This window comes from Bufo bufo, chromosome 2 (genome assembly GCF_905171765.1).
Source record: "Bufo bufo chromosome 2, aBufBuf1.1, whole genome shotgun sequence".
Classification (NCBI taxonomy): domain Eukaryota; kingdom Metazoa; phylum Chordata; class Amphibia; order Anura; family Bufonidae; genus Bufo; species Bufo bufo.
The window spans coordinates 804,092,278-804,105,933 of NC_053390.1; the positions used below are offsets into that span (position 1 = coordinate 804,092,278).

Below are 13,656 nucleotides of genomic sequence, written 5' to 3' on the forward strand. Positions count from 1 at the left end.
GTTATGGGGGGATCTGTGGATGGCACTGTTATGGGGGGGTGATCTGTGGATGGCACTGTTATGGGGGGGTGATCTGTGGATGACACTGTTATGGGGGGGTGATCTGTGGATGGCACTGTTATGGGGGGGTGATCTGTGGATGGCACTGTTATGGGGGGGTGTGATCTGTGGATGGCACTGTTATGGGGGGGGTGATCTGTGGATGGCACTGTTATGGGGGGGGGTGATCTGTGGATGGCACTGTTATGGGGGGGGGGGTGATCTGTGGATGGCACTGTTATGGGGGGGGTGATCTCTGGATGGCACTGTTATGGGGGGGGTGATCTGTGGATGGCACTGTTATGGGGGGGGTGATCTGTGGATGGCACTGTTATGGGGGGGGGTGATCTGTGGATGGCACTGTTATGGGGGGGTGATCTGTGGATGGCACTGTTATGGGGGGGGTGATCTGTGGATGGCACTATTATGGGGGGGGGGTGATCTGTGGATGGCACTGTTATGGGGGGGTGATCTGTGGATGGCACTGTTATGGGGGGGGTGATCTGTGGATGGCACTGCTAGGGGGGGGTGATCTGTGGATGGAACTGCTATGGGGGGTGATCTGTGGATGGCACTGATGGGGGGGGGTGATCTGTGGATGGCACTTATGGGGGGTGATCTGTGGATGGCACTGTTATGGGGGGTGATCTGTGGATGGCACTGTTATGGGGGGGTGATCTGTGGATGGCACTGTTATGGGGGGGTGATCTGTGGATGGCACTGTTATGGGGGGGGGGGTGATCTGTGGATGGCACTGTTATGGGGGGGTTGATCTGTGGATGGCACTGTTATGGGGGGATCTGAAGGGTGCACTGTTATGGGGGGATCTGTGGATGGCACTGTTATGGGGGGGGTGATATGTGGATGGCACTGTTATGGGGGGGTGATCTGTGGATGACACTGTTATGGGGGGGTGATCTGTGGATGACACTGTTATGGGGGGGTGATCTGTGGATGGCACTGTTATGGGGGGGGTGATCTGTGGATGGCACTGTTATGGGGGGGGGGGGGTGATCTGTGGATGGCACTGTTATGGGGGGGGGGTGATCTGTGGATGGCACTGTTATGGGGGGGGGGTGATCTGTGGATGGCACTGTTATGGGGGGGTGATCTGTGGATGGCACTGTTATGGGGGGGTGATCTGTGGATGGCACTGTTATGGGGGGGGTGATCTGTGGATGGCACTGTTATGGGGGGGTGATCTGTGGATGGCACTGTTATGGGGGGGTGATCTGTGGATGGCACTGTTATGGGGGGGGGTGATCTGTGGATGGCACTGTTATGGGGGGGTGATCTGTGGATGGCTCTGTTATGGGGGGGGGGGTGAGATCTGTGGATTGCACTGCTATATGTGTCACCCACAGATCCCCCCCATAACAGTGCCATCCACAGATTCTCTCTCCCCCCCCCCCATAACAGTGCCATCCACATATTCCTCCCCCGCATAACAGTGCCATCCACATATGCCCTAATATACTTGTGGGAGAGGCCGGTGGCATGCAAATGCAGCGGGGCTGTGCGGTCCCTGTACTCCGGCCTCACCGCTCACTCACTCCCTTAATGCCTAAACCTTTTATAATAATAGCTTTTATTGAAGTTCCAATCCCCAGCCCCATCTGTACTACTTACTAAATGTCCTGTAGCAGGCAGAGCAGGGCGGTCGGAACTCACTGACGTCACGTGCCTGCGCCGCCTACTTCATTCATAAAGTAGGCGGCGCAGGCACGTGACGTCAGTGAGTTCCGGCCGCCCGCCCTGCTCTGCCTGCTACAGGACATTTAGTAAGTAGTACAGATGGGGCTGTGGATTGGAACTTCAAAGAAAGCTATTATTATAAAAGGTTTAGGCATTAAGGGTGTGAGCGGTGGGGCCGGAGTACAGTGGCCGCATTTGCATGACACCGGCCCCTCCTCCCTCCCAGTCCAGCTGATACATCGCAGACTGCTATGTAAAATGGCAGCATTCACCCCATAAGACGCAGGGGCATTTTCCCCTCCACTTTTGGGGGGAGTGGGGAGTGCGTCTTATGGGGCGAAAAATACATGTCCTATTCTTGTCTGGGAATAGGCATTTCTATCATAGGGCTGGACATTCCTGTAAAAAACAGACCGCACACGGCCATTATCCGTGGATCGCGGACCGGAAAACAGATCCGTTCATCTGAATGAGCCCTTATTGCGAGCCAAAATCAGTAGTGAAGCTACTCCGAGATGAGGTGTAATGTTCTGCGTTCCTGCCCCACAATAACTAATGGAAACAACTGAAGTGTGAACTGAGCCTTAGGCCTCTTGCACACGTCCGTTGTTTGGGTCCGCATCCGAGCCGTTTTGAGGACAAGAATAGGCATTTCTATTATGGGGGGCCCATTCTGTTCCGCAAACTGCGGATGCGCAAGACACAGATGCCGCCCCCGTGTGCTTTCCACAATTTGTGGAACGGAACAGGCCCCCCCCCCTGTAATAGAAATACCTATTCTTGTTCGCAAAACGGATAAGAATAGGACATGTTTTATTCTTTTGCATGGCCAGGGAACGGAGCAACGGATGCTGACAGCCCATGGTGTGCAGTCCGCATCTTTTGCAGCCCCACTGAAGTGAACGAGTCCGCATCCGAGCCACAAAAACTGCGGTTTGGATGCGGACCCCAAACAACGTGTGCATGAGGCTTTAGAAATGTAGTGCAAAACTGACACTGATCTTTCAATTATCGTGCCGAAGGTGGAGTCTAGTTTATTGGCATCCAGCCCTTTCCATTGAGACTGAGCTGTTGACATCGCCACCCGCTGGCACCTTACACGACAGGGTTGGGTGAAGATCAGTTGCTTATTTGTGACCCTGGTAGCCAATGTTGAAATTAAAAGGCCATGTTTGATCCTCCAATGCAAGAGCTATTAGTCTACTTCATTATAACGGCACCCCCGGTGTTTAATCTGTATAGTAATGCGCATGTCCACCTACTGAGGTGGTCGCACATGCTCCGTTCCATCCTTCATCTACCAAAACTGACAGTTAGGCCTAGTTCACACGAAATGCATCCGTATGTCTTCCGTTTTTTCTGAACCATCTATTGAAAATGTTATGGCCAGCCAAATTTTTTCTATGTAATTACCGTATACTGTACATGGCATACGGAAAAACGGAAAGGAAACACAACGGAACAGTGAAAAACGGACCGCAAAAAACAATAAAAGCCATACGATCGTGTGAACTAGGCCTTACAGGGAGAGAGCTGCAGCAGAAAGGACACACCCCATAGGGTGCCTGAAGAGAATCTAGCAGAGCAATGAATGTGAAGATCTCTGGATCCATGCAAGGTACAGGGCTGGTTCTAGCTTTGTTCGAAAGAGATTGCGAAGTACTACACAATGTCTAATTTTCACATCAATCATGGGATAAAACCTTTAAGGGCTTATGCACATGGAAGTTTTTTTTTTTTGCTCTGTCCGAAGAAAAAAAACAAAACACCCGCATTTTTTAAAAAGGCAGAAGAACCTTCCACCCTGATGTTCTTTTATTGATTTTTCTAGAATTTATTAATAGAAGGCACTTACAATACAGAAAAAGAAATCCAAAAAAGGCACCAGGTGTGCAAGATTCAAATCACAAAAAATAAAAATAAAATAAAAAGCGCTCTTCCCAGTAACCCATACAGTACATGATTTTGCTACAGATTTTTTTTTTGTTTTTCATTTAAATATTTCGAATTTTTTCTTTTCTTAAAAAGGATAAAAATGTTTATTTTCAATGTTAAAAAAAGGATGGACACACACTGGTAGTCACTGGCTGAGAGTCCACGATTACGGGGTGGAGACTCTCAGTTGTTGCATTGTAAGAAGTCTTGGTACATATCGGCTAGGTGGATCGCTTCCCTCTGGCCGGACAGCAAAGCACCATGGGTTGTGGAATAATACTTTCTGTGGGTGGCCTCACCGGAGAACATCACCTGCATGGGCTACAAGAAAAGAGACTGGTAAAAATAAGATCGAGAGAACAAAGTACCACCACTCCAGGTCCTCCATTCCTGCCAGTCGGTCAGTGCGTTATCAGAGGGCCATGAAGAGGCTCAAAGTCATGCTTCACATCAACATCCAATGGCATTAGCTTGTGGGCACTGATGTAGACCAAGAGTTTGATTCACATGGTGGTCTTCAAACCATTATGGAGGCCCTAATGAAAAGCCTTAAAACAGTTTGATAGACGATCAGGAGTTCTGGGATGGTGAAGCCTTGAAGGATCTTTACATTACACTTTAGAGAGAAGGTAAAGAAGTTCTTGGCCAAATAACCGTACAAATAGACATAACCTGTACCCTCATTGCTCATTCCTCCTTGATGGGTAATGTCCATTTGGTTCCACCATCTCAGGACAGCACCGTAAGCCATTCACAGCATTATAGGGAGTATTATCTACAAACATGTACCAAAAAAAAAAAAAAAAAGAAGTTCCAATCCTACGTACCAAAGTTTTTAAGCTCTCGGTATAAGGCAGTGGTTTCATGAGAGTCTCAACATCTACTCCACTGGAGCCAACTTGAGTATAGGAATAAGATCCGAGGACATAAGAGTTACTGCCCCAGGAGGACCTCAGGATACGCCGGGGTTTTGGAATGTTCGGATTCCCTAGTGGGGAGAAAAGGAAATGCAAAAAAGGTAAGTTGAGCTCCATATCTCTGCTATCTGCAAATGAAGGATTCAGTTGAGGTCCATATCTCAGCTTTCTGCAGAGTAGTCTACAGGGCACCATACTTCTGGCTTTAAATACTCGCCGCCACATCATGAAAACCGTTCCCCCATCACAGGTGTCCTTTCGCCTTACCAACATCACATGATCACCTCCATTCCTGAAATGCTCTGCGCTGCTCAAAACCCAGTATATATATTCTACAACCATAGTCTAGTAATGGTGTGAGGAATTCGGATAATAAAAATCAATGCATCAAATAATATAGAATATTAATCCTGCATTATTAAATAAATAATTAGTATTCTGCAGTAATTAACCCCTTCATATCTGTCACTTAGATCGGCGTCTTCCTAGCCTCCAGTTGGGCATGGGCTGGAAACTTAAGACAAGTTAAACACGGCTAGCAGAGACATATTGTATTACATGAGGAAACTTTGTCAGACAGGAGACACCATGCCAAGTCCTAGATGTCCTCTAATCTTGTGCTTAAGTAGAAACAAATACATTAACTTTATGATCACTGTTAGAGAGGCACAGGTTCACCCATCAGCAGAAGACTGCTGAACAATGTTCCTCTATGTAGAAATTGCGAATACTTTGAACATCCCACCACCCTCACCCGATTCAGTACTGGACATCACTGCATGGGCTCGGGGACACTTCCAGAAATCACTGTGTGAACACAGTTTGCCGTACAAATCTACAAATGCAGGTTAAAGCAAGAAGAAGCCATATGTCAGCATAATCCAGAAACACGGCCATCTTCTCTGGGCCAAAGCTCAGAAACAATGGACACCATGTCCTACAGACTCCAGAGGAGAGGGACCATCCAGCTCGTTATCAGCGCACAGTTCAAAAGCCGGCATCTCTGATGGTATCCAAAACCTTTGCCAATAGAAAACATTTGGCACATTATGAAATGAGAAATGCAGCAAAAAAAAAAAGACCTAGGAATGTTAAACAGCTAATATCCTACAAGAATGGGAGAACATTCCTCTCCCAAAACCCCAGAAACTGGTCTCCTCCAGGGTGCTACACCATGGTAGAGAAAATAAAGCAAGAAAGTGTGGCCCTCACCACAAAATCCAATGTCCCTTATTTCATAAAATACAGGCGGGAAGGATGTAAAAAAGCCGTTTCACGTATGACGCGCTTCCTCAAGACCTGAATGCACTGAGGTTTCCACACCTTTCTAATTATGGAAAGCATATACATCATGCTGCCTCCATTGTAACAAAAATCACAGCCGATATAGCCAGCACTGCCGCATCCAATCCATTTCTAAATCCAGTTTGCTTCACATTTTAATAATTCACAGGGAGAGAAAACTGCATAAACCAAATATGGTTATGAAATCACGAATCCCATGCGTTTCACCACCCAAAACAATGGTAGACATGGTCCTGCGAGCCCCGTTGGGGACAGTTGGATGCTAATGTCTGTAAAGCGCTGCAGAATATAGTAGCGCTATATAAGTGCATCAAATAAATAAACCCCGAGATGAGTTCCAGTAATTTTTTTCCATGAAATGTCTCACCTTCAACATATTATATGTACTATGTGAATAAACTAGGGTGGGCATTTATGAACAGTTATACATGACTTTTGTGGCGTATATCTGGCGCAGATTGTCGTGTTGCGGCAGAATCTGTGACTTCTTCCCCACTCACACCAGGTCGTAAAAAAAAAAAAAAAAATCATGACGTGGACGATCCCGTCTCATTCATCATTTTCTACTTCTGTTTTAGGTGTAGAAAATGTTCTAAATGTAAGACAGCAAGGAAGACGTCTTACATTTAGAATCGGCGGTGGATGCACCGAAGTTATGTAAAGGCCTGAGGCTGTACATAACTTCACTGGATCCACCGCCAGCACAGGGGCTAAAACACCGCTCTTCATACATGACCCACTATCGGTGTATGAGATTTACAAATCACTGCATTCTGTTCTTATGCACATTTTACACAGTGTCCCAATTTTCTTGGAATTCGGGTTGTATGAATGTATGTATGTACAGTCCAAAAGTTTGGACACACCTTCTCATTCAAAGAGTTTTCTTTATTTTCATGACTATGAAGGCATCAAAACTATGAATTAACACATGTGGAATTATATACATAACAAACAAGTGTGAAACAACTGAAAATATGTCATATTCTAGGTTTTTCAAAGTAGCCACCTTTTGCTTTGATTACTGCTTTGCACACTCTTGGCATTCTCTTGATGAGCTTCAAGAGGTAGTCCCCTGAAATGGTCTTCCAACAGTCTTGAAGGAGTTCCCAGAGATGCTTAGCACTTGTTGACCCTTTTGCCTTCACTCTGCGGTCCAGCTCACCCCAAACCATCTCGATTGGGTTCAGGTCCGGTGACTGTGGAGGCCAGGTCATCTGGCGCAGCACCCTATCACTCTCCTTAATGGTCAAATAGCCATTACTTTCAAAGTTTTCCCAATTTTTCGGCTGACTGACCGACCTTCATTTCTTAAGTAATGATGGCCACTCGTTTTTCTTTACTTAGCTGCTTTTTTCTTGCCATAATACAAATTCTAACAGTCTATTCAGTAGGACTATCAGCTGTGTATCCACCTGACTTCTCCTCAACGCCACTGATGGTCCCAACCCCATTTATAAGGCAAGAAATCCCACTTATTAAACCTGACAGGGCACACCTGTGAAGTGAAAACCATTTCAGGGAACTACCTCTTGAAGCTCATCAAGAGAATGCCAAGAGTGTGCAAAGCAGTAATCAAAGCAAAAGGTGGCTACTTTGAAGAACCTAGAATATGACATATTTTCAGTTGTTTCACACTTGTTTGTTATGTATATAATTCCACAAGTAACTTCAGTGTGAATCTACAATTTTTATAGTCATGAAAATAAAGAAAACTCTTTGAATGAGAAGGTGTGTCCAAACTTTTGGTCTGTACTGTATGTATGTATGTATGTATGTAGACTTTGTTTCTTTTTAGTCCTTTAGAGGACCTGAATCTGCAATCGCTCGATGCCTTTATAATACACTGTACACCTCTGTACTGAAAGCAGACAGGATGTAGTAAGGAGTCTTGGAATGTCAGGCCTGGGAGTCTTGAGAACACCTTCGAGTGACACGACAGCCGCCCTAAACCTGCTCTGGATCCTGTACAGAACCACACAACGGGAAAAATCCGGTAACAAAAAACAAACAAAAAAAAAGAACAAAAACACACTTTATAGGGTTTAACACCACGCTCTGCACATTTTCGAAGAGATGGCGTGGTGTTGGCAGGAGCAGACATGCGCTCCCATAGCCCGGCCAATTTATCAGCTCATAGCAGGCGTTGGTTTTACTTTAGGATCAGAGATGATCCCGATTCAGGAGTCATGCACACAAAAGCATTTTCTTTCCCTGACAGTTCTTTTTTGCGGACCGTATATGGAACCATTCATTTCAATTTACTCCGTGTGCATTCCGTTTCCGTACCGCAAAAATACAGAACATGTCCTATTAATGTCCGCATTACGGACAAAGGATAGGACTGTTCTATTAGGGGCCAGCTGTTCCATTCCGCAAAAAGGAGACTTTTGTATAACTTACCAGTAAAGTCTCTTTCTCGCTCTTCCTTGGGGGACACAGGAAACCATGGGTATAGCTCTGCTCCCTAGGAGGTGAAAGCTGTAAGCCCCTCCTCCATCAGCTATACCCTTCAGCCTGGAGAGAGAGACTGCCAGTTGCGTGTCCAAGTAGTGAAAGATAACCACCAACCGGAAAAAAGAACTGTCAAGCCCCAACGGGGGCAACCAAGCCGGAACCACAACTGTAAACCCAAATGAAGGGCGGGTTCTGTGTCCCCCAAGGAAGAGCGAGAAAGAGACTTTACTGGTAAGTTATACAAAAGTCTCCTTTTCTCGCCCATATTCCTTGGGGGACACAGGAAACCATGGGACGTTCCAGAGCAGTCCCAGAAGGGAGGGACCAGAACAACTAGACCAACACCCAGAGGCATCAATCAACTGCCGCCTGCAACACCAGACGGCCTAAAGCAGCGTCAGCCGACGCATGAGTATGCACCCTGTAGAACTTGGTGAAGGTGTGCAAGGAGGACCAAGTGGCCGCCTTGCAAATCTGCTCCGTAGAAGCCCGATTCCTCTGAGCCCAGGAAGCCCCGACCGCTCTAGTGGAGTGAGCGGTAACACCAAGGGGCGGAACCTTGCCCTTGGCGAGATAAGCCTCAGTAACAGCCATCTTGACAAAACGGGCGATAGCAACTTTGGACGCCGCCATCCCTCTGCGCGACCCCTCCGGAACCACAAAGAGCGAGTCAGTACGCCTGAAAGAGCTGGTTACCTCCAGGTAAACCTTGAGCGCCCTGACAACGTCCAGGCGATGAAGCTTCCTCTCCCGGGGGTGGGAAGGGGAAGGACACAAGGAGGGGAGAACGATGTCCTCGTTCAGATGAAAGGCGGAGACCACCTTAGGAAGGAAGGAAGGGACCGAACGAAGAACCACCTTGTCCTGGTGGAACACTAGGAAAGGTTCCAGACAGGAGAGTGCAGCCAATTCGGACACCCTCCGAAGAGAGGTGACGGCTACAAGGAAAATAACCTTGCAGGACAGAAGCCGCAAGGAAACAGTCCGCAGAGGCTCGAAAGGAGAAGCCTGGAGCGCTGAGAGAACCAGGTTCAGGTCCCAGGGCGGTACCGGAGGGCGGTACGGAGGAACCGCGTGAGCCACGCCCTGAAGGAAAGTCTTGACAGGACCAAGGGGGGCCAGTGGGCGCTGAAACAAAATGGACAGCGCAGACACCTGACCCTTCAAAGAACTAAGACCCAGACCTTGGGCAAGGCCACTCTGAAGGAAAGACAAAACGGTGGGGAGAGAAAAGCGGAGCGGAGGAATCCCCAGATCGGCACAGAACCCCAAATAGGTCCTCCAGGTCCTATAATAGATCCTAGAAGAGGACGGCTTACGGGCGCGGATCATGGTGCGGACGACGTCCGCAGAAAAACCCCTACGTGTCAGGACGGTGGTCTCAACAACCACGCCGTCAAACGTAGGGACCTTAAACGCGGGTGGAAGATCGGTCCCTGAGAGAGAAGATCTTCCCTGGCGGGCAGCGGCCAGGGCGCGTCTGCCAGGAGCAGCATGAGGTCGGCGTACCAAGACCGGCGGGGCCAGTCCGGAGCGACCAGAATCACCGAGACGCCTTCCGCCGCAATCTTCCGAAGGACCTTGGGCAGGAGTGGGATGGGAGGGAATATGTATGGACGCGCGAAGCCTCGCCAAGGAAGAACGAGGACGTCGGCTCCGCAAGCTCCCGGATCCCTGGCCCTGGACAGATAGGCGGGGACCTTGTGATTGAACTTGGAGGCCATGAGGTCCACGTCCGGCATGCCCCAACGAAGGCAAATGGCCTCGAACACCTCCGGGTGAAGAGACCACTCGCCGGGGTCGACGGTGGTGCGACTGAGAAAGTCCGCCGCCCAATTGTCCACCCCTGGAATAAAAATTGCAGATAGAGCCGGGACGTGGGCTTCCGCCCAACGGAGAATGCTGGTGACCTCCCGCATCGCTGCGAGTGCCCCCCTGGTGGTTTATGTACGCCAGGGCCGTGGCGTTGTCCGATTGCACACGAACTGGATGACCCCTCAGCAGATGAGTCCAGTGTCGCAGAGACAGAAGGGCCGCTCTCAGCTCCAGGACATTGATCGAGAGTTTGGACTCCGATGGAGACCAAATGCCCTGGACGGATCGGGGAGGAAACACGCCTCCCCAGCCCAAGAGACTGGCATCGGTTGTAACCACCAACCAGTTGAGCGGCAGAAAGGACCTGCCCAGAAGAGGGGCCTGTAACCACCAGCGGAGAGATGACCGCACCGGAGGCGATAGACGGAAGGGATGGTCCAGAGACTCCGGCGATTTGTCCCAGGAGGAGAGGATCGCCCGTTGGAGAGGGCGGGAGTGAAACTGCGCAAATGGGATCGCCTCGAAGCAGGCAACCATCTGCCCCAAGACCCGCATGCAGAAGCGGAAGGACGGTCGACGGTGGAGAAGGAGACCCCGAATCGCCCGACGGAGGGTCAGTCGTTTTTCCGAGGGAAGACGTACCTCCGCCGCTCCAGTGTCTAAAAGCATTCCCAGGAAGACCAGTTGTCTGGAGGGGGGAAGGGAGGACTTGGGGAAGTTGATGACCCAACCGAACCTCGCCAGGGTCTCTAGAGTGAGATCCACGCTGGCAACCGCTTGAGAAAGGGACGGAGCCTTGATGAGGATATCGTCCAAGTACGGTAGCAGAAAAACACCCCTGGAGCGGAGTAAGGCCAAAACAGGGGCCAGGACCTTGGTGAACACCCGGGGGGCTGTTGCCAGCCCAAAGGGAAGGGCGACAAATTAGAAGTGAAGGTCCCCCACGGCGAATCGGAGGAAGCGATGGTGACACCGGGAAGTAGGCATCCTGTATATCGATGGAAGACATGAAATCTCCCCGCTCCAGGGAAGCCACCGCGGAACGGAGGGACTCCATCCGAAACCGTCGAAGGAGGAGAAAACGGTTGAGCCTTTTGAGGTCCAAAATGGGCCGCACCGAACCTCCCTTCTTGGGAACTACAAAGAGGTTCGAATAGAACCCTTGGAACCTTTCCTCTAGAGGAACGGGGGTAATCACCCCCCTGTCCAGTAAGGCTTGAACAGCCGCGGAGAACGCGGCCGCGCTTTTCGGGTCCCGCGGCGGGCGGGAGCGAAAGAACCGATTTGGAGGGAAGGACGCGAATTCGATTTTGTATCCGGAAGACACAATTTCGAGAGCCCAGGCGTCGGAGACGTGAGCCATCCATACGTCCCTGAAAAAGGAGGAGCCGGCCCCGGCAGCCGGTGGGGGCGCACCTTCAGGCAGAGGACTGCTTTGCTGCGGGTGTGCGGGCAGCCTGCGGCCTGCGCCAGGAGGGCTGCGCCCGAAAAAACGGCTTCCTACGCTTATCCTGGGGAGGGGCCGAAGCGGCAGCTGCGGGGGGAGCCCCAGAGGTCCTGCGGGAGGACCGAAAACGAGACGCACCAGGGCGTCCGCGGGGGGCGCCCCTGGCTTGGGGTTGAGGAAGATGGGTGCTTTTACCACCCGTGGCCTCCGCAAAAGGTAGCCCCGCCAAGGAACGTTTGGAGGCAGCGTCCGCTTTCCAAACCTTCAGCCAGAGTTCCCTCCTGACGGAAACGGCCAGGGCGGAGGAGCGTGCTATAAGGGCTCCCGCATCAAGGGAGGCCTCACAAACAAAATTCCCAGCCCGAACAATAGGCTGGGCCAAGGAACGTAGGTCCTGGATGGGGACGTCCGAGTCCAACTCCTGCTCCAGCTGCACACCCCAAGCAGAGATTGCTTTACCTGCCCAGGCAGAGGCAAAAACCGGTCTGAGGGCAGAACCGGAGGCAGCAAAAATGCCCTTGGAAAGGGTCTCCATGCGACTGTCCTCCGCTGACTGAAGAGAGGACCCGTCGGGAACCGGAATGGCCGTGTTCTTTGACAGACGGGCCACAGGGGGGGTCCACCTTGGGTGGGGACGACCAGGTGGCCACAACATCGGCTGGAAAAGGATAGCAAATATCCAGCTTCTTGGGACTGACAAAACGGGCGTCCGGGCGAGCCCAAGCCTTAGACACCACGGAGGAGAAATCAGAGTGGATTGGAAAGACTTTGGAGGCCTGCTTGGGTCTGATAAAGGAGACGCTAGCTGCGTCAGAGCTAGGGGGGTCATCCTGCACCTTAAAGGTGTCACGAATATCAGAGATGAGTTGACCCATCGCTGAGGCTAGCTTGGACGGCAGGGCCGAGTCCATTTCCAAATCCGAAGCCGCCAATTCACCTTCAGAGGGCGAATCCTTTGGAGAGGAGAGGCCCGTCTGAGTGCGCACGCGTGGCGGAGAGAGAGAGGCATCCGAGGAGGAGGCTCGCTCTACTCTAAAACGCTTCTGAGAGTGCCTAGCTCGGGAAGGGTCACTAAGAGAGGGTGAACCCGCCGCAGCGGCAGAAGCGGTGGACCCGGAGGGTGCGACAGTAAGAGTGGCATCCTGCGGGGTAGGCGGCCTGTCTATTAGGCGGCCCACGACATGGGTGAGGCTTTCCACGGCCTGGGACAAGGATCTAGCCCAGTCAGGCGGGTCAGAGGAAGCAGGGAGCGACACAGCGGGCGACTGAGGCTGCGGTGGAGCCCGGCATGCAGGACAGTGCGGATCAGACTGCCCCCGGGGAAAGGGTTCCCTACAAGCGGTACAGGCATGGTACCAAGGCTTGGCGGCTGCAGAAGGGTCTGACATGGTGGAAAAAAAAATGTTGCACTTAAAGGGGGAGGCCCCAGAGAAAAAAACGGAACGGGGATTACACCCAGGCAGCAGCACTGGTGGCACGGAGGAGTTAACAGTCCTACCAGACCCGCGGACAGCGCAAGCGGCAGTAGTAAGGGCAGCAGGCTGAAGGAGGCTGTGGAGGAGTGGCAGCAGGCACGGAGATGAAGAGCTTCAGGATCGGACGGTAGAGAGGGTTCCACGCAGCACTAGAGATGTGCTGCCCGACGAAACAGGAAGCAGCGGAGCGCATGTAGGGAAGCTCCGCCCCCCCCCGCCGCGCTGAAGGAGAAGGCAGAGCCGCGCGCGCGCGGCAAAATGATTTAACCCCCGAGAAAGATGAAGTGCCGGCCAAGCTAATATGGCGCCGTTCGCGCCAAGTAAGCGGCCCCCGCCGCGCCTGGATGTGGCAGACGGCCTCCTGCCCACAGCCGTCCCCCTGATGCCCTGCCGCCGGAGAAGACAGGAGTCCTCCCAAATGATGCCCGGTAAAAGTTGCCGGCCCAGTTATGCCCATGGGGGGGGGGTCGATGATGGAAAACGCTTGAGTCTTCAAGCGTAGACGTAGCAGCGGTGGGAGGGCGGGGAAACGGGGGGGGGGGTGGGGGTATGGTTCTGGAGCAGCCACTCT

General features: G+C 51.4%; 1 protein-coding gene across 1 annotated transcript in view; it reads right to left on the minus strand.

Moving 5' to 3' along the window:
* Positions 1–3,456: 3,456 nt before the first annotated feature.
* SMOX (spermine oxidase) overlaps positions 3,457–13,656 on the minus strand; it is a 41,300-nt gene continuing 31,100 nt past the window's right edge. The window contains exons 6-7 of the mRNA XM_040419299.1: positions 4,497–4,657; positions 3,457–3,990 (exon numbers count right to left, since the gene is read on the minus strand). Coding sequence (XP_040275233.1) covers positions 3,853–3,990; positions 4,497–4,657 — 299 coding nt within the window. The 3' untranslated portion in view covers positions 3,457–3,852. The remainder of the gene's footprint in view (positions 3,991–4,496; positions 4,658–13,656) is intronic.